This window comes from Mesocricetus auratus, unplaced genomic scaffold, assembly GCF_017639785.1.
Source record: "Mesocricetus auratus isolate SY011 unplaced genomic scaffold, BCM_Maur_2.0 Super-Scaffold_100015, whole genome shotgun sequence".
Taxonomy (NCBI): Eukaryota; Metazoa; Chordata; class Mammalia; order Rodentia; family Cricetidae; genus Mesocricetus; species Mesocricetus auratus.
In genome coordinates, this window is record NW_024429198.1 from 32,083,333 (window position 1) to 32,105,070 (window position 21,738).

General features: G+C 42.5%; 1 protein-coding gene and 1 long non-coding RNA gene across 2 annotated transcripts in view; one reads left to right on the forward strand and one right to left on the reverse strand.

Moving 5' to 3' along the window:
- Nucleotides 1-5,718: 5,718 nt before the first annotated feature.
- Nucleotides 5,719-8,274, reverse strand: LOC121144368. Its single transcript, XR_005881721.1, has 2 exons — nucleotides 7,259-8,274; nucleotides 5,719-7,004 (listed from the first exon to the last, which is right to left on the reverse strand). It is a non-coding gene; the product is annotated as an uncharacterized LOC121144368 (long non-coding RNA).
- Nucleotides 8,275-16,036: 7,762 nt separating this feature from the next.
- The window catches only part of Tmx3 (thioredoxin related transmembrane protein 3), a 29,903-nt gene continuing 24,201 nt past the window's right edge, over nucleotides 16,037-21,738 (forward strand). Inside the window, exons 1-3 of the mRNA XM_005065419.4 lie at nucleotides 16,037-16,263; nucleotides 17,122-17,176; nucleotides 20,280-20,319. Of these exons, the coding sequence (XP_005065476.3) occupies nucleotides 16,197-16,263; nucleotides 17,122-17,176; nucleotides 20,280-20,319 (162 nt within the window). The 5' untranslated portion in view covers nucleotides 16,037-16,196. The remainder of the gene's footprint in view (nucleotides 16,264-17,121; nucleotides 17,177-20,279; nucleotides 20,320-21,738) is intronic.

Below are 21,738 nucleotides of genomic sequence, written 5' to 3' on the forward strand. Positions count from 1 at the left end.
CTCTCCCCCTCTTTCCTTTATCCTCTCTCCTGCTGCTCCTGTCTCCAGAGGTCCCTCTTTCCCTTTCCCCTTTTTATGGTCCCTTTCCCCAATTTTTTTTATTTTTTTATTTTTTTTATTTTTTTGGTTTTACGAGACAGGGTTTCTCTGTATTGTTTTGGAGGCTGTTGGTCCAGCTCGGCCTCGAACTCACAGAGATCTGCCTGCCTCTTCCTCCCCAGTGCTGGGATTAAAGGCGTGCGCCACCACCGCCCAGCAACCCTCTGCTTGAACCCTGTCTCATGGCATCTTTTCCCCATGCGCTGCTTTTCCTAAGTTACAACAGCAGGGGCACAGTTTTTCTCATCCCTTGATGATTCCTATAGTTCTTTTTTGTATTTGAATTTGTTTATTTATGTATTTATTTATTTGTTCTTTGTTTAGGGATGAAAAATAAAAGTCTGTACTGCTGTATTTGACAAGAAAGACAGCCAGGACAAACTACAGCACTACATAGAGAAATCTTGTCTCAAGCAAACAAGGAGTCACATGTAAACGTAGAGTTAACCAAGTTTTAAAAAGAAAAAGAAAGGCTACAGAAAGGATACCTGTGGTAGAGATTTAAAAATGCAGTTTGACCCGTGGGTGATAGCACACACCTTTAATCCCAACACTGGGGAAGCAGGCAGATCTCTGTGACTTTGAGGCCAGTCTGGACTACAGAGCAAGTTCCAGGACAGCCAAGGCTACACAGAGAAACCTTATTTCAAACCACAAAAACAACAATAACAAAATAATCAGTTTTGAGCTGGGACTTTTGGCACATACCTTCAATGTCTGCGCTCTAGAGGCAGGAGGTCACTGAGTTGAAGGCCAGCCTGGTCTACAGATTGAGAGTGCTAGGGCTAGCTACACACAGAAAACCTGTCTTGAAAAACTGAAAGCGAGGAGGAGGAGGAGGAGGAGGAAGAGGAAGAGAGCCTCAGAGAAAGGACCAGGGCAGTGAATGTACAGAAGCCCAGTCATTCATCAATGAATAACCACTGTGGAGTGACTGACCAATTTTCCCTGGAAAGACAACTACACACACACATACACACACACACACACACACACACACACACACACACACACACACACCAATTTACCCTAGAAAGGGAACCCATAACCAACCAACAAACAAAAAATTCCTTTGCACCAGTGTCTAATTTGGAGGAACAATGCATTTTTCCTTGGTGTTATTAACAGTCCTATTGGTGAGGTGTTACAAGAAGCAAGGAGAAAGTGACTGTGTCCCTAGCAAGTGGCTTAGCAGCCAAATGTCTTTTTCTTTCTGGAGTCGTTCTCTGTTACCCACCACGATAATCCCCACTAGAGTTGGCTTCTTTTGGATAAGTGCAAATAGCTGTATGTTTATGCAGCCGACCACCAGCCTGTTGGCTAAGAGTCACCCTCTCTGTCGAAGAGACTCAAAGAGGATTAGGTGAACTTCCATCAGTCTCTCCAAATCTCCTTTTTCACCTGACAGATGGGGACAAAAAGTTGTCAGAGTTGTGTGATATCCCCTCCCCCAACCCACCTCAGTTTGATTCTTGGATCAATCCGAGCAAGTTAGACGCTTCTCCCCCACTCCCAGGGTGCTTAAGAAGAAAGCCTCAGTCAGTCTCTGTCTCAACCTAAGTAAATCATTGAAAGGAAATCAGACAGTTATCTATATCCCGTATAAAAATCGAACTCTAAATGTGAAACCTTCCACACTGGAGCTGTGAGCATGCATGCAGGCAGGCCAGCAAGCAGGTGAAACACCGACACACACACACAAGAAGTAATAAAGTCAAAAACTAACCAACAAACAAGAAAAATTCAGTGCCAAGATAGAGTGAGCCAAGAGGGCCAGCTAATAACAGACTCAGCATCACTCATCACACACTGAATGAGGAATGGGACAAAACAGAAATCTAGAATGTGTGTGTGTGTGTGTGTGTGTGTGTGTGTGTATGAGAGAGAGTGAGTGAGAAAGAGAGAGAGAGAGAGAATCCCTCAAGAAAATGAATAGAAAGCACTATGCAACTAGAAAATGAATAGAAAGCACTATGCAACTACTCCTGGCACACAGTAAAATCAGCCATATGTGGAAATTTATAGCTCTATTGCTCACCTTTAAAAATAATCTAAGTGCTCAAATAATTGACCTTAGTAACACCACATAAAAAATAACCAAATCAAACATTAGAAAGTACACCTTTCAAGAATTAGGAAAGCTGGGCAGTGATGGTGCAGGCCTTTAGTCCCAGCACTCACTTGGGAGGCAGAGGCAGGTGGATCTCTGTTAGTTTGAAGCCAGCCTGGTCTAAAGCTAGTTCCAGGACAGCTAGGGCTGTTACACGGAGAAATCCTGTCCTCAAAACAAAACAAAACAAAACCCAAACAAACAAATTAGGAAAAATATAAGCAAATCACACAGGTACCCACTACCCACTAGCAGGCAAGTAATAACAATCAAAGATGAAATATAAAATGTAGAAAGTGTTTGATGAAATCCAACAAGCCAGCACAGTGGTAATGGTGCACACCTTTTATTCCAGCACTTGAAAGGCAGAGGTAAGCTGATCTCAGTGAGTTCGAGGTGGCCTATGGGCTGAAGATGGATGCCCCAACGTTACAGAGGAACTTCGAGTGACTGTCCAGGTAGCTAGATGTCTCTGTCAACCCTAGTGTTTATATATTATCCTTCTGTGGTCTTTGATGGAGTTGAAGGCAGGTAGTTATCATCATAGTTTTCCTTAGTTATGATAAAAGATAAGCTACATATAAGACTTGAGACTCATACAGATAGGATAGATGATAAAATACTTTCTTTAAATCTTACTGTTAATGAACAAAATATTGTAACTTTATTCTTACTTGATGCCTTCTCTGTTATATATAATTTGATTTTGTTAAAGTTAAAACCTTTCTTTTTATTTGACAGAAAAGAGAAGATGATGGGAGATGCCATTCTGTAAATCTGTCTCTTATTGGTTGCTGAATAAAGCACTGTTGGCCAATAGGGAAGTAAGATAGGTGGGACTAGGAGTCGAGCAGGATTCTGAGAAAGAGAAATACAGGGAGTCATCATGTAGCCGCCATAGGGGTAAAAAGCCCGGACCCTTTCTCCAGTAAGAGAAATACTTAGATTATGAGTAAATACTTAAGTCAGAGCTAGCCAGTAAGAAACAAGCAAGGCCAACAGCTTCATTATTAACATAGCGTCCTGTGTGTTCATTTGGGACTGATGCAGCTCTTGGACCAGGCTGGCGGGAAAGCTTCTCTCTACAAGCCTAGTCTACAAAGTGAGCTCCCGGACACCTAGGATGGTTACACAGAGAAAATATGTCTGGAAAAACAGACAAAAAAATCCAACATCTTTAATCTCAGCACTTGGAAGGCAGAGGTTGGCAGATCTCAGTGAGTCTGAAGCCAGCCTGCTCTACAGAGTGAGCTCCAGGTCAGCTAGGATTGTTACACAGAGAAATCCTGTCTGGAAAAACAAAAAACAAACAAAAAATCCAACATGTCTTCATGATCAAAGTTGTACAGCTAGCTGGACTAGAGTGAACATATGTCTATCAAATAAAAGCTAGAATTTTAAAGCATTGTAAAAGATGAGACTCTTACAGTCAATATCATCCCAAATTGAGAAAAACTTGAAGCAACTCAGCAGGAGACAAACAGGTGCCCAGTGAACTCTTACTGTTCTTCACGCCCTCAGAGTGTCCCTGGGTATTTAGGGAACACCTAAAATAAAGTGTTTCTGTTTTTGACAACCATTCTATGCCCCTCAGAGGTCATTTGGACATTTGAAAGGATTTGTTTTTGTTTCAGGTAAGTAGGAGGCTTCTCTGACAGAACTCTGAAACAGTAATGTGGATTCTAGCCCATTTCTGTTCCCTCCTGTCTGTCATGTCTCTTGTCTTTTGTGGGGTCACCGTCCTACCAATAAGCAACTGACAGCCATCCATAATGCTAATTTCAGCAGACCCACTGCCTTTCTTCTGACTTGCAAAGGCACCAGGCACTGGCAGGGTTCACAGGTAGACTTGTGTATGTGTATGTATCGTAACAAGTATGTGTATACATGGATGTCACGTGTGTACATGGATGTTGCCCTCATCTTTCATGATGGGCCAATGGCACCATCACAGTGGGGTTGGACTCGGGAGTCTAAGACCCAAATCTCTGCTGGGTGGTGTGGTGAGCACAGGAAACCAGAGCCCTCCCCCGGAACACCCGTGCACCATCTCTCAGGCTCTCAGCTCCCCTGCCCAAGTCGTCTGGGTTCTCGGAGACAGTTTGGGATCTTTTGATTGTTGCTGCTCGGAGACAGTTTGGGATCTCTCTTTCTCTTGCTTGTTGCATATGAGGTGGACTGACCCTGGCGTTCCCTAAGATGGGAGCAAGTGGGCTGGAAGGACTGGCAGGTTGGGTGTACTCCCACCACTGCGGTCATCCAGTTCCTCTGTGCCCACGACTGGGACTGAGCCCTACACCTCTCTGCTTTTCAACAAGGGACCAGGTCCCTCGCTTGAGAATCTCCAGGAGGTGCCTAATTTTCTAGCTAGGGTGTGTCTAATGGCTTGCTGAACCTTGTGGAGAGGAAGAGGGCTGTCTGGGCAGCAGGAGGCAGGAGGAGCCTGTGAAGGCGAGCAGGCAAAGTGAGGATGAGGCTTTCATTTTCATCCCACCAAACCCCTTGCTTATAAATCAGATACTCCCAAGCACTGTTTCTGCTTGGTCCTTTGTTTTTTTCTATTCCAAGTTGCTTATATTGAGTTCACCTCCTCCTTCTCATTTTGAGACAGGGTTTTTCTGTGTAGCCTTGGCTGTCCTGCAACTCTGCCTTCTCCTCTTGAGTGCTGGGGTCAAAGGTATGCACCACCAACGCCTCTGCCACCACGCTTTATATTTCTATTCATTTATCTTATTGAGATGGGAGTAGGGGTGGGGATGGGGAACATCTCTGTACATAGCCCTTGAAATCATGACTCAGACCAGGCCTGCCTCCATTTCACAGACTTCCAGGCTCTGCCTAAGGGTGATGGATTAAACATGTGCATCTCCATGCCTGCCTGCCTGCCAGCTTCCTTTTATTGTACATTTAGTTTAATTTTAAATTTTGGTCAGGTCATGTGTTTCTCTTCTCTCTCTCTCTGTGTGTCTCTCTCTGTCTGTCTGTGTGTGTGTGTGTGTGTGTGTGTGAGAGAGAGAGAGAGAGAGAGAGAGAGAGAGAGAGAGAGAGAGTTAAGATATAAAGAAAGACACTTTCTAGGTCACAGTTCAAAAATTCTTTAGCAAAGGTGTGGTTGGCTCACCAAGGTGGAAGCAACCATGTGTAACCTCCAGGAAGATAAACCAGAAAGACATCACCATTTAAATAACCCGTATACCCACTGAACCCTTTATTGATCATAGTATCTCTCTCTTTTTAAAATTAGACCAAGGAGGCAATACCAGGCCTCTTAGATGGTCTGTTTCATTTTGTTTTTCTTAATATTCTCTTTGTGTCATGATACAGCAGTCCCTGAGTTCTTTTCAATGTCTGGGTCTGAGTGTATTAGCTTGTGTTTTTTGTTTCTTGTTTTTTTCCTCCAGTTAGTTGGCAGGCAGTCAGGCAGGGGCTGGCTGCCCTGAGTTGGAAGTGGCTGGGGATATGGCAGGGTGGGGGCCAGGATTTGAAATTAAAAGTCAATAAACAACCAGAAATTTTCATTCATTTATTTATCCATCCATCCATTTATTTATTTATTCACTTGTTTACATTATTGAGTATACAGTGAAAGAGGGCATATGAGTCAAGAGGAAGGAATGTGGCATGGACCACCACTTGGTGACCATTGCCATTTGACAAAGTTCCAACATTTCAACATTGCAAGCAGACCACACTTGTCCAGCACCTTTTTAACTTTCATTCCTAATCGTTCTTGATATCATCAATGCTTTTCCCTTTGGGAAATTTAGTGTGAGCTTTGGTAGAGGACAAAAATCGTGTATAGTGATAGCCTAGGCTCTCTAAACAAAATAATTCTTTGTGGGAAAAACAAAATCCCCGACACCAGGGGACCAGGAATTCCACTGTGCCCTCCTAATGAACAGGAATAGGAATGTTAGAAATTTACTAGACACGCCAGATGGCAGTGATGAAATGCCTACAGGGGTTAGAGTCCAAGGGAGCCTGAACCCATTAAAGGCAAGAATTCAGCTCACTGATAAACACAGTGAAATCAGAATGGTACATTATCCTAGTAGAAGACTGAGATGTCAGAACCTTCCCTTTTGGGTGAGTTAGCAGGGGAGAAACGGCAGTGTCATTAAGCGTCTGCTCCCCAGAAGTTATACTTCCCCGAGATCAGGCATTTGATAAGGGTCTCCATTCCTTCCTTCCCTAGGGAGGAACTCAATGGCCCTTCCATTAACATATGACTGGTGTTCCCAGGCAGGGGTGGTACAAGTCTTTAATCCCAGTGCTTGCTCACTGGGGAGGCAGAGCCAGGCATATCTCAGTGAGTCCTAGGCCAACCTGGTCAAACACAACCAAGTTGTTCCAGGACAGCCAAGGCTACACAGAGAAAATGAGTCTCAAAAACAAACAAACAAGCAAGCAAGCAAGCAAGCAAACAAACCCACAAGAAGCCAAAAATCAAAACAAACAACAACAAAGACAAAAATCTATGAAGACTGGTGCCTGTTGTTAGACCCTCAACCCCTGACGGCAAGCCACACCCACAGTACATATTCCCCTTGTCTCCCATTTAATCCTAGGTGCAACTATAATATAAGGTGGGATATTTTCTCAATGAAATGCTATTGGCAGAATCCTGACTCACCCTCAGATAGTGGCAGTCTCCTCCTCCACACAGTTTCTTAGGACCTGCCTGTATCCCCTGAGTGAAGCAGGAGTCTTCCTTCTTATGTTGAGGTGATGAAGTTCCTTCTTTTTTTGCATGTCACAGGCGGGCTGGTGTATAGTCCCAGAGGCAGGTGGATCTCTGATCAAACACAAGAAAAGAAAATGAATGAATTGCTTTATTTGAACAGTTTTAGGGAATATAGTGATTTAATAGTAGTCCTTTATTTACATTGGCTCACCAGGCAACATCTTCCTCACCACAATGCTATCGTGCGCGTGTGTGTGTGTGTGTGTGTGTGTGCCTGTCTATCTGTCCTGCCAGCACTGAAGGATACAAATAAACAAACAAACAACATCAAACAGAATGTTGAAGTGGGATGTGCCAACACTCACCTTTTAGCCCCAGCACGAGTGAGTTGGAGGCAAGCATGTTTTTCTCAGCCAGATGTTGCCAGGATAGCCAGGCAGGGCAAGAGAGATAGGAAAAATGAAAATAATTGACTCATATTACAAATAAATACATTTATAAATAAATAAATAAACAAGCTATACACAGGTTCAGGACTAGAAAAGCCCTGTCTGCTAGAAACCAAAATTCAAACAAGAGAGCAGGATATCCAGGAAAACCCTGCCTGTCTCGAAAGAAAAAAAAAAAAAAAGAAAAAGAAAAGAGAGAAAGAAAAAAATCCATCACTACCACCACCACTGATGAACAGACACATAGATTCAGAAGCAGAGCTGGTATAGTCTCATCTCATAATTCATGTGACCAAATCACAGGAAGCATAACCACAAATTTTGAATATCCCTAATATTCAAAAACAATAAAAAAATCCACAGGGTTAGTGTTAGAGGAAATCTGCCTCAACAAAAAAATAATAATAAAAGTAAAATAAAACTTAACAGAAGGAAGGAAAGAAGGAAGGAAGGAAAGAAGGAAGGAAGGAAAGAAGGAAGGAAGGAAAGACGATAAAGAGGAAATGGAAAAAGACAAAGCAGGCTGGTTGACAAGGCAGTTCCTGACAATTCCCTAGGATGTGATGCCCTCTTCTGGTATAAAGGTGTACATGCACATTGGTACACATCAAATAAATAAGTAAATGAATGAATGAATGAATGCATAGACAAAGACAGGAAAAGAAATAGATGAACAAAATTAATGAATGAGTGAAAAAACAAATAAATAAATAAATAAATGTGTGTGGGGTTCAGGACAACTGATGAAAGACCACCCCCCCAAAAAAAGAAGTAGGTGAAGTGTCTGTCCTTCCCCGTGATTTCATGCATTCACTCAATAAAGTTCAAAAGGTCAACTGGTCAACCTACATAAAAAAAAAATTCCACAGAGACAACTGGTCAACCTTCATAAATTTATATACATATATAATTATTTTTTTTAAAAAATGCACAGAGAAAACTGGTGGACCTCTCTCTCTCTCTCTCTCTCTCTCTCTCTCTCTCTCTCTCTCTCTCTCTCTCTCTCTCTCTCTCTCTCTTCTCTCTCCCCTGACCTATGGCCACCAGCCACCAGAACCTTCCTGCCACCGAATGCCCCAGAGAGACCTGGAGGCAGAACAAAACATCACCACCACCCTCCAGGAAAACAGTGAGTGCTGGGGGCTCTTGCAGCCCACCTTTCCCTCATTGAATTCTCTTACCTGTAGCCACCAAACCAATCCCACCACAGAATGCCCCAGAGATACCTGGAGGCAAAACAAAGCTTCCAGCATTGGCCGCAATCCCTGTCTTGCCCCTCCAGCCTCTGGGAAAGAGGAGAAGATAGAGCCTTGAGCCCATACCCACCAGGAGAGGGAGAGACTCCACCAATACCCACTGGAAGAAGAAATGGGAAGACGACAGTGTAAGAACACATTGAACAACAGAAAGACTTATATGACACCACCACAGTCTAGGGGTTCTACAGCAGCAAGACCTGAACATCTCACACAGATGAAGCAGAAGAAAATGACCTTAAAATCAACTTTATGAAAATGATAGAGGCCCTCAAAGAGGAAATGAGAAAATCCCTTAAAGAAATGGAAAAAATAAACAAAAAAATTGGAATAGAGGAAAAGGCAACCCCAAAATGAAAGAAATCAACAAATCTCTTAAAGAAAGCAAGGAAAACCAAGAAAAAACAATTGTCAGGGACCTCTGCCATAATCCTGCCAGAGCATTATCATGCTCTCCTCATAGAGAAGTATGACTCCAGGCCACACTGCAGAAATACCGCTTCTTAAGATAGGAAGCAAGTTCTGAGAAAACAGACTTGCGACTTATCCGCCTAGGGAAAATTACCAAGTCACTTGGGCGTAGGCTTGAGCAATAGAGGGTAGATTGTGAAAGACAAAGTTATAACCTGCAGTTAGGTTACCAGGCGACACAGGATGGCTTAACCCTCCCACTGACCTCGCTCCACCAGGCTCATCGCAGCTGCAGTTAACACCCCCATTCCCTCCCCTCCTCACTTCCCACCTACGGTCTTATAAAAATCCCTTTGGGATGAATAAAGGTTGTCCTGTTAATCAGAATCTTGTCTTGCTGTCCGTTTTGTACTCCCTGTCCATCATTTTCTCCTAGGTGTCCCCAGTCTTACGCTGACTGTTCCCCCCAGCATGGTCAAACAATCAAACAGATGAAGGAAACAATTCAAACAGTCCAAGACCTGAAAAATGAAATAGAGACAATAAAGAAAACACAAACTGAGGGAATGCTGGAAATAGAAAACATGGGTAAATGATCAGGAACTACAGATGCAAGCACACCCAACAGAATATAAGAGATGGAAGAGAGAATCTCAGGTGCTGAAGATAAACTAGAGGAAATAGATTCATTGACCAAAGAAAATCTTAAGTCCAACAAATCCTTAATACAAAATATCCAGGAAATATGGGACACCATGAAAAGACCAAACCTAAGAATAATAGGTACAGAAAAAGGCAAAGAAGCCTGGCTCAAAGGTGCAGAAAACATATTCAACAAAATCATAGAAGAAAACTTTCCCAAACTGAAGAAGGACATGCCAATGAAAGTACAAGAAGCTTACTGAACACCACGTAAAATGGACAAAAAAAAAAGTACACTCACCACATAATAAAGCACCAAACATAAAGAATAAAGAAAGAATATGAAGAGCAGCAAAAGAAAAAGGCAAATGACAGTGGGATGGGCACTGGGGGCAGTGTGGTGGACAAAGCAGACACTATGGTGGTACTGGGGGCACTGGGGTGGACACTGTGGATAGTGGGTTGGACACAGAGCACATTGGGGTTGACACTGGGGACAGTGGAGTGGACACGGGGGCAGTGGGGTGGACACTTGGGGCAGTGGGATGGACACTTGGGGTAGTGGGGTGGACACTGTGCATACTTTGATGGATACTGTGGACAGTGGGATGGACCCTGAAGACAATAGGGTTGACAATGGGGACATACAGGTGACACTGAGCACACCAAGCTGGAATCTGGGGACAGTAGGATGGACACTGGGGCAGTGGGTTGGAAACTTCGGACACTGTGGTGGAAACTGGGGACAGTGAGAACACTGGGGTGGACAATGGGGACAGTGGGTTGGACACTGTGAACATTGGGGTGGACACAGGACACTGTGTTGGAAACTGGGGAAAGTTGGGTGAACCCTGGGGGCAGTGAAGTGGACACTGGACGCAATGGGTGGACACTGCAGACACTGTGGTGGACACTGTTGGCAATGGGGCGGATCCTGGAGACAGTGGTGAGGACATTGGTAACAAGGGTGGACACTGGGCCCAGGTGGGTGGACATTGTGGACAGTGGGGTGGGGACAGAGGGGCTCAGTGGGTTGGACACAGGTGACAGTGTTGTGGGACACTGGAGTGACAGTGGTGTTGGGCACTTGGGACATTATGTTGGTATGCTGAGGGACGGTGGGTAGACACTAAGGATAGTGATATGGATACTGGGGACAGTGGTATGGACACTAAGGACAGTGGGATGGACACTGGGGATAGGGGTGGAAACTGAACAGTGTGGTAGGCACTGGGGACAGTGGGTGGATACTGGTGAAACTGACTTTGACACAGTGTCTCAGCACTCACATGCAGTGTCACAGCACTCACTCACATGCACAGTGTCACAGCACTCACATGCAGTGTCACAGCACTCACATACAGTGTCACAGCACTCACATGCAGTGTCACAGCACTCACATACAGTGTCACAGCACTCACATGCAGTGTCACAGAACTCACATGCAGTGTCACAGCACACACACAGTGTCACAGCACTCACATGCAGTGTCACAGCGCTCACATACAGTGCCACAGCACTCACATGCAGTGTCACAGCACACACACAGTGTCATAGCACACACATGCAGTGTCACAGCACTGACTCACATGCAGTGTCACAGCACTCACATACAGTGTCACAGCACTCACATGCAGTGTCACAGCACTCACATGCAGTGTCACAGCACACACATGCAGTGTCACAGCACTCACATGCAGTGTCACAGCACTCACATACAGTGTCACAGCACTCACATACAGTGTCACAGCACTCACATGCAGTGTCACAGCACTCACATACAGTGTCACAGCACTCACATGCAGTGTCACAGAACTCACATGCAGTGTCACAGCACACACACAGTGTCACAGCACTCACATGCAGTGTCACAGCGCTCACATACAGTGCCACAGCACTCACATGCAGTGTCACAGCACACACACAGTGTCATAGCACACACATGCAGTGTCACAGCACTGACTCACATGCAGTGTCACAGCACTCACTTGCACAGTGTCACAGCACTCACAGGCACAGTGTAAGAGATATTGTCCTTTTTCACAGAAAAGACAATGCACTTCATCTACGCATACTCACAATTTTACACTCATTGATAATTACAATAGCATTTGAACTAGCTTCTTTTCCGAGAGAAACAATGCATTTGTTTTAACTATTCTCACTACTCTACCGAAATTTCTATCTACAGTTCAAAGAGATTGTACTCTTTTCCTAGAAGAGACAATGCATTTCTTTCAGGATACATACTATTCTTTTTCAAGTTGATTGTATCAATGAAAGAGATGCTGCCTCCTTTCCTACAAAACAAAAAAGTGATTCTTGTGAACATACTCCCTCTTCCATTAACATTGCTAAATCAGTTTAAGAGTTATGGCCCTTTATCCCAGAAAATCTGTGCATTTCATTTAAGCCAGCTCACATTTATAGTCACATTGATAATTGCTGCAGAAGTTGAAGGGGGCCAATTTTCCAAGAAAGACAATGAATTTGTTTTCACCTTATTCACTATTGCATTCACCTATGCTCTCTATTGCTCTTATTCTTGGGAAGTTTGAAACAATTTGATAGCTACTTTGATGTGCCAAATTGCTGCATTAAAGCTTTTTCAGACAGGTATTAAAATGTTATTCTGCATGTGTCTGTGAAAATATTTCTGAAAGGATTTATTGACTGAGTAAGAAACTTAGGAAAGTGGGCAGCCTTCGCCAGGGTGGGTGGGCATCACTCACAAAAAGGTGATGGGAATGCAATTTGCAATGTCTTCAGGCCCTTGCCCAAATCCTTGAGAAGTGTTGTAGCCTGAGGTTGCTACAACATAAATCTGCTGCTACTGCCAGCCCTGAGTTTTTAGGATTCAGAATTATACTACTGGCTTACACTGATAAATAACATCATGTTACTTTTTTTAATCTTGTGAATCACCCTCAATAGATCTTCTCCTACTGGTTTTGTTTTGCTTGAAAATTATCAGTAATTACTGATTTTCTTAAATAAAAATAGAAAATACATCAGCACATTTTAGAAACTGAGTCTCCTGCTTTCTTTTTTTTATTTAAATTAGAAACAAGCTTGTTTTACATGTTAATCCCAGTTTCCTCTCCCTCCCCTCTTCCCCTGCCCTCTACCGACCCCCTATCCCATCCCCTTTCTGCTCCCCAGGGAGGGTGAGGCCTTCCATGTGGGATCTTCAAAGTCTGTCGTATCATTTGAAGAAGGGCCTAGACCCTCCCCTGTGTGTCTAGGCTGAGAGAGTATCCCTCTGTGTGGAGTGGGCTCATAAAGTCCATTCATGTACTAGAGATTAATAATGATCCACTACCATAGGTCCCATAGATTAACCAAATTGACATCCTTGTTCAGGGGTCTGGATCGGTCCTATGCTGGTTTCCCAGCTATCAGTCAGGGGTCCATGAGCTCCCCCTTGTTCAGGTCAGCTGTTTCTGTTGGTTTCTCCAGCCTGGTCTTGACCACTTTGCTCATTGATGGGGGCAGTCCTTCTGTGTATATGTTTGTTTTGTTGGTTGATAAATAAAGTACTGTTGGCCAATAGGGAAACAGATAGGTGGGACTAGGGGTAAAGGAGGATTCTGGGAAATGTAGTCAAGGGTAGAGGGTCGCCATGTGATCCTGGGAAGAGAGGATATGTCAGTATGGTGTCCTTGGAAAAATAGGTCCTTATAGAAATATATATATATATATATATATATATGTAGTCATGGGTTAATATTTAAGACAGAAGAAGCCTATGAGAAGCCATGGACATTGGCTGACATCATTGTAACTAATAGAGTCTCTGTGTGTTGTTTGGGGTTGACACAGCTCTGGGACCAGGCTGGTGGGAAGAATTCAGTAATAGCTCATCAATTCTCCCTCTCTGCAACTGGATTCCAAAGTTCAGCTCAGTATTTAGCTGTGGGTGTTTGTTCTGCTTCCATCAGCTACTGAATGAAGGTTCTAGGATGGCATATAAGGCATCTACTGCTTTCTTTATGGAATGATTTCAAATCTGAATTGATTTTTCTAAAGGCTAATTTTTAAATCTATTTCAATTTTGAATTTTTTCTTTACTTTTAATACCAGTTTTTAAGTTGTTCATCCTATTAATTTCTGCTACAAATACAGTTGTGTTAGTTACTTTCCTCTTAGCTGTGGTAAAATACTTGAAAGAGGCAACTGAATTAATATTTCTAATGCTTAGAGTGGGTATAGTATAACATAGCTGGGGAAGGTGCTGAGGCAGAGGCAGGTATAGGGCAACTGCTTACACTGGCAGTGAGAGAGCAGAGAGCTCACTTGCATGGAAACATGGAAGTCCTTATCCTGAGCCTCTGTTTCAGCTAGCTAGGCCCCATGTCCAAGTTTTAGAACTTCCCTAAGAAGCACTCCCAACTAAGGAATAATTGCTCAAATACATGAGCCTTTGAGGGACATTTCTCATATAAACTGAACAAAGGTAACTCGTGTTTATAAAATTTGAGAAGTAATATTTTACCTTTCCACTAAAAGTAAACATAGGTTTTTGTTTAATGTTTAGTTTCAAAAATTTTAAAACCCAATACTGAAATTTAAATTCATTTTTTACAAGATGAACACATTTTAGTAAGCAACACCAGAACAACAAAATATTTATCTGTATCCCTGAATTCTACTGCCCTTGTTTAACTTGTTTAAAGGTGTGGTGTGAAGCCGGGCGTTGGTGGCGCACGCCTTTAATCCCAGCACTCGGGAGGCAGAGGCAGGCGGATCTCTGTGAGTTCGAGGCCAGCCTGGTCTACAGAGCGAGTTCCAGGACAGCCTCCAAAGCCACAGAGAAACCCTGTCTCGAAAAACCAAAAAAAAAAAAAAAAAAAAAAAAAGGTGGTGTGTGTGTGTGTGTGTGTGTGTGTGTGTGTGTGTGTGTGTGTGGTGGGGTGGTTACAGGCATTCAGGGAACACAGAGCTTGTTACATGGTGGATGCTGGTATTTGTACTCTGGTCCTAATGTTAATCCAGAGAGCATTAAGGTCTTGGTTATTTTTGAGATTGTGAAAGTAATAGAGCAAGCACCATCTTTTTATTTGACTTCTCTTGCTCAACATTTATGACACACATCATCCAATAAATTTGCAAAAGTTAACTCATTGTTTTTGTTTTGTTCTTTATATGTATTTGTTTCTGAGCTTTTGGAACAGGGTCCTACAGTGTGGCCCAGCCTGACCTGGAATTCATGGCAGTCTTCCTTGCTCAGCCTCTTGGGTCCTGGAATCAAAAGCATGGGCTTACCTTTATGTCTCAGCCATTTCTTATTGCTATATAGTATTTTAGTCTAGGAAAACAACGCAAGTATTCTACTTTTAGACGTTGCAATCACTATCACTACAAACAGTTTTTATATGCTTTTCTGCTATATGTGTTTCTTATCCCCTCTCTCCCTCTTCTACTCCTCAGCCTTTGCATGCTCCGTTTCCATAACACAAATTCGAAGCAGTGGTTTAATCCAAATCCTCTGGTACCACATTCATATTTTTAAAATCCCATCTAACTCAGATGTAGTAACTGTCAAAGGGACCGACTATAAAAAGTCTATTATTTTATAAATCATTGTGTTGTAGGAAAGGATGCAGGCTACAACACATTTTATAGTAAGGATTTCAGTCTACAAATAATCAGGAAACAGCAAAAACATAACCAAGATGTTATAATTAACTTCCCTTTTTTAAAAAAAAAGTTTCAGAATAAGAGATTCTCTTATTTTTATTCTCACATTTTTAAACGTTATGATGAACTTGGGTAACTTTCACGACCCTCATCCTCCTCCTGTGTTACTGAAACTCTTGTTGAATACCTGAGTGTCCTTTGGTGTGGGGTGTGTGTGTGTGTGTGAGATCCACTGAGTTTCATTGTAACAGTTGCCTAAGCATGGCAACCTACCACTTAAAAAAAATGCCACACATCCCATCCGAGCAAGCATTAACTGTTGATAGCTTTCCCATCCATAATGCAATAGTAATGAACCAATTTATAATATTCTAAATAGGGTTTTACAGAGGTGTCAGAGCTCGGCAATCCAGTCTTTTATTTCAAAGCACGATCACAGTGTAAAAGTGTGTTCATCGAATTAACGCAGCAACCTTAACCCGTGACGAAACTCAAGCTCGCAGTGCAGGTCAGACCCTACCTCACCTCCAGCACTAAATTCACCGGACAGTGCCATACGTGCATTCCGGTAAGAGTCCCATGGCACACACGCGCCGTCTCAGGAAGAACCCCGCACGCGCGGACTACCACGCTCTTCAGAGCTCCGGGGGCGTGAAGGGTCCGTGGGAACCCGAATGCGCATGCGTACTGCCTGAGCGCATGCGTCGCAAAAGGCGCATGCTCAGAGGTTACAACCGCTGGGCTACCCGGGGCCTGAGAGAGGCCACCCCGCCCCGCCCGCCCGCTCGCTCGCCCGCTCCGGCCCGGAGCTCTTCTGCGTGCCGGGTCGTCCTCGCTTCCCTTCCAGCAGGCGGGCGCCCGGCGCCGGCGTTTCTGCGTCTCTGCTCGCGCTCATCGCGGGATCCATGCCGCGCTCCATGGCCAGGGCTGCGGGGCGGAGGAGCTGGGCGACCCTTCCGCTCTGCGCTGTGGGTGAGGAGCGAGCGGAGCGGCGGGGAGTGGCGGGAGGTTGTTCTGGGGATGGAGCCGAGTTGGGTTGGGGCCGCGCCGCGGGGTCCCTAGGGTACCCGCTAAGCCTCGGTGGGCCGGGCTTCCTCAGCGGGACTCTGCCTTCAGATGCCTAGAGGGTACTGCTGCCTTGGTTGCGAACAGGAAGTTTCTTTGACTCCACTGATGGACAAGGATGTGGAGCCCTCCTTGGTTGGTTCTGAGTCTTGTCACAGTGGTGGGCTTTCCTTGCATAAACCAAGAAAGAGATGACGCCCAAGGGTAGATCCTGGTCAGATAGCTATGTTATGAAGAGAGACCCCTTGTCTTTTAAACTGTCAGCACGGAGTATTTGGATTCTTCGTGGTTCACCCCCGACTGAGCCACCAACTTAGAGCCATGTGTGAACCAGGCACTGCCCTGTAATAAGTGTTAGAGCAGGAGCCCAGTTTTGCCTTGTTCTACCCATTTTGGGGAATTGCATTCGGACTTTGTACCGAAGGAATACATGCTACTGAGAAAAAAGAAAATTAAAATTATTTTTATCTCTAGGCCAGAAAATTAGGTTAGTGAAAAAGAAAACGAGAGCAGAAATATGTAGAACAGACAACTATGTATTATGTGTACTCACGTATTGCTCGCCCTTTGCAATATGATTATATACATTGCAGATTTTACTGAGTGGTTGAACTATGTTTGCTTTTGTGTTACTTAACACCGAGTAATGGATCATCAGCGAGCTTTTTGGTAAATTGTAAAAAATTCTAACATTTTATAGGCAATTTAAACCTAAGGTTAAAAACAATGACAAATCATTTATCTTCTACATTTTGTCCTTTCCAGTTGTTTTACTTGACCTGGCTGTCTGTAAAGGATTTGTAGAAGATCTAGATGAATCGTGAGTATACATACATGTGTAAAATACTATTTAACATCATCTAACTCTGATGCCATCCAAATATCTGCACAGAAATCTAATTTTTAATAATACGTGCAGTGGTGACTGATGTTAACATTGCCAATTTTCTTTCAGTTTTTTTTTTCTTTCGTTTTTCGAGGCAGAGTTTCTCTGTATTGTTTTTGAGGCTGTCCTGGAACTCGATCTGTAGACCAGGCTGGTCTCGAACTCACAGAGATCAGCCTGCCTCTGCCTCCTGAGTGCTGGGGTTAAAGGCATGCGCCACCGGCACCCCCTCTTTCAGTTGTTTTAAGTGCCATACACATGCAAAATGGAGGAATGCACCAGAGAATTATTTTGCTAATAGTTGTAAGGTGAAAATCCAGCAAACATTTCTATATTGTTTCTTTTGGTTTAATCATACTGAGTGAGTGCTGGAATTCAGTGTTTAATCTGTAGTATAACAGGTTTATTCACAAGAGCTTGCTCACAACAGGTTAGAAGTCTGTTCAATCTGTGTGCCTTGACTGCAGGGGATAGCAATCTTTTCTCCTGCAGGCCACATGGGTGCCTTTCCCACACCAGATTTGGTGTACAACGATTCTCTGGAGGGACTTGTAGTCAATGGCTCAGGCCTCCCATGACAACCAAGCTCATAAATATACCAGCACTACCAACCTATTTGTTGAATAATTGTTGGTGGCTTCACCTTTTTCATATACTTTACTACCAAAGTGTTGTTACTCAGATCTTTCATTTAATCGCTTTCCCACTTACAGAGAGGCAGAATTCTTTTCTTCTGTCTCCTCATCAGTGAGATGGATTTCCTTGTCTGTGCTACATCTGCCTGATGTTTCTATGGTACTGTTTCATAACAGAAGCAAACGACACCCATCCATACCTTTCACTGTTAACAGTAGATGAGTGAGGACTTGGTACCTCCAGTTTTGTGTGTGTGTGTGTGTGTGTGTGTGTGTGTGTGTGTGTGTGTGTGTGGCCTATGTAGGTGTTTGTAGTGTGTATGCACATGTGTGAGTACAACCTTTGCATGCGTGTTCAGAGGACAGATGATCACTCTGGAAGTACTGCTTTGCTGCTTTGTATCTTACTCCTTTGAGACAGGATCTTTCACTGAACCTGGTGCTGACCGGTATCTAACAAGCCCTAGAACTCTTCCTGTCTCTGTGTCTGTGAACTGAAATTGTGGGCATGGTGGCTGCTAGAATCTTAACCCAGGTCCTCTTGTTTGCACAGCAAACTCTCTTACTCACTGAACTGTTTCTTCAGACAGTTAATTTCAGTTTTGTTCCTTGTCCCCATCAACCATTTTGTCACCTGACTGTGTGATGGAATATTGCTGTAGGGAGTCAGTGATGATTGGAATACAGGTACTCCAGTGGATTAGCAACAAGTATGAACATCGCATGGGTCCTAGTCATAGCAGTGGGCCTTGAGAGTGTGTTTTAAGATTGCTCATAGAACGTGATTTTTGAGGAAAACTCATTGATAACCAGACACTAGGTTTATTTAACTCAGTGGTATCTTGGGGTATGTCACTATTAGCTACCTTTTCACACTGCTCTAATAATAGTAACTCTGCCTGAGGAGAGTTTCACTTCTATGTGGTTGCTTACCTGAAAGACTCTTCCCCTGGGGAATGGTAATGATAGGGTACCTTGCTTGCTGGCTAAATGAGAAAACTAAAATGTGTTTTGTAATGCAGATGTTGCCACTCAGATCCATAAATTTCAGACATGATCTCAGACTGAGCAGGGAATTCCATTGTGAAAAAGCATCAAAACAGTATGGAAAAAAAAGTCTCATTTTTTTTTCTTATCCCAGTGAAGGCTAAAGATACCTTACAGGGAGATTGCTGAAGCCCAAAGTCCTGCCATTTTCACCAGATGCCTGTAGGGCCCTGTGTGTTGTCTGTACTATTCCTCTGGCCCTGGCTGCCAGTGATGTGACACTGAGTTTGCTTAGTCATCCCCATGCTTTGTGCTGACTTGACCCATTCTGTCTTTGTCATTCATGGCATATTTGCTTCCTGTTGAGGTTATCTAAGAGCATTACATCTGATGGAGGCCCTGGAGTTTTGAATTAGCCTGTGCTCAGTGGGCTCCTTCAGGGGTATACAATTAATATTGTGCTGTGTCACACTGCTCCACAGGACGGGGTGTGTTAAGATGCAGAGTTAAAGGAGAAGCGTAGCTAGCTGATGCCATTTTAAAGGTTGATTATAGGCTGGAATATGAATCTCAGACCTTTGATCCCATTGTAGCAACTCTGTATTTGTTTCTTTTCATAAAAATTTTCAGGACTGCAAGTTCTTCACCAGGAAGTGATGGGACTCCTCCTAAAACCCATGCTCTTAATACAAACAAGGGGCCAATCTTGTAAGCAGAGTTTTCCAATAATAACCTTAGGTCACAGATTTAAAATGGAGTACAGGAGAGAAGAGCTTGGGAAATACACCATTGTTCCTCAGAACTCATGGAGATTAGTCCCAGGGTTTTCTGTAGCTAACCATTATATATATATATATATATATATATATATATATATATATATATATATATATATATATGATAACTTATTTACATGTGTCTTTACACATCTTCCTGTGTATTTTAACTCATCCCTAGGTTTTTTTTTTGGTAGCACCTAACAAAACATAATGTAAGTATGCTTTAACTGCATTGTTAATGTAAAATACAAGAGAAGTGAAAACCAATACTTGTTCAAAATAGAGAAGCCCCGTGCTCTAAGTGGAATACCAAATAAAGGAAGCATACTACATTTGTGGTTTCCCCCAAATAGTCTTCTTTCTTTTGCTGGACTTCTTAAATTCTTTGGACGGTTTTCAATTTTAATTCTCAAAGTGTTTAGGAAAAGGAATAGGAAAAGATTTAATAGTTACTGAGTAAAATTTTTATATAAAACTTTTATTCAGAGAATTTGTTCTGTGTTCTTGTATTGATCAGTTCAGTATTCTTAAGTTGCACATTTGCAAATTTTACTAGTTATGGTAATATACTGTTGTTTAGGATATTGTTTGTGAACATAGATATAAAAACATGTTTATTTTTCCTTTTGTTTTTAGATTTAAAGATAATCGAAAGGATGACATTTGGCTTGTTGATGTGAGTATGTAAATTTAAGTATCATTTTTAGTCACGTCTACGCAGAGAGACCGATTTGTTTTCTCAGATATAGCTACTTTTATTTCCATTGCATGTGTGTGCATGTGGTGTGTGTGCATGTATGCATGCATGTTTCCAAGTGTGCATTCACTTACATGTGCGAGTGTACATGGTGTTTATCTGGGCCCGTGAAGGCTGGAGGTTGACATTGTGTCTTCTTCAATTACTCAACACCTTATATAATCTGAGGCAGCTCTCTCACAGATCCCAGTTGGGACTCAAAATTTTCTCTCTTTTGGTTAAGTGTCTTACTCTGGGGATTCCCTGTCTCTTCCTCCTCTGAACTAAGATGTATGATCTTAGTTGCATATACCCACCTGGGCTGTACTTATGTTTTGGTGATCCAAATTCTGGTCCTTAGCAATGCATGGCAAGCTTGTTACCCTCTCGGCTATCTTCCTGTCCCTATTTAGACTTTTAGATTTAAATGACCCTGAGAACTTTCAAGCTTCTGGAAAAGGAATTTATTTTTGATGAAATTCTAGAAATAGGGTCACTCTGGGAAGAAGCTTGGACTATTTCTTATAATGAAGTTGTAGATTATATCTTAAGGAGATTGTTAAGATTTCAGTATAGACTTCACCCTTGTTTCTTTTTTTCTTTTTAAGAGATTGAGTTATATTAATATACAATAAAATAAAATATACTTTCATCTCAATACTGAGCAAAATTAAATTGGGGATGTTCTTTAACATGTATCAGAAAAAAAAAGTTTAACTCACAAAATGGAACAAGAGAGCAGAGTTGGTGACTGTTGAGAGTAGAAAATAGAGTCTGAGAATCTTCTGCTTAAGTCTTTCTCCTTCTATTTATGTTTTAACATTTCCATGGAATTACATTTAAAAATAAGTCTCATTTCATGAAAACATATAAATAATGTGTTAATACTATTAGAGTGCCTAATCAAACTCTGTTTGATGATTCAGAAATGTGAAGGGTTGTGGTTGTAATCAACCTGACTTGTTTCTATGTCAAATCTTTCAATGATCACCCAAAATCCTGCCAGTGAAAACAGTAGAACTCAGCAAATGTGCCTACCTCTGTGTTAAATTTTTGTGCTAGAATCAAATGTTTTCCATGAACACCATGGACACAGGTTGCATGTAGTATGGTGCATGCATTTATTTAGTGTTTTTTTTTTTCTTATTTAGAACATGAACACATTTGCACAAAATTAAAGACTTTGAATCCATCATGTTTCTATTCTAAATAGATATCAATAGTCATTTAAAATGAAATTAAAATACTAGTTTTGAGGTATGCCCTAAGAGGTAAACCATCTAGACATCTGTTTTATTTTGTTATATTGCCACTTAAAAACTATCGTGTCTGAAGTAGATCAACATTAGATTGCTTAAA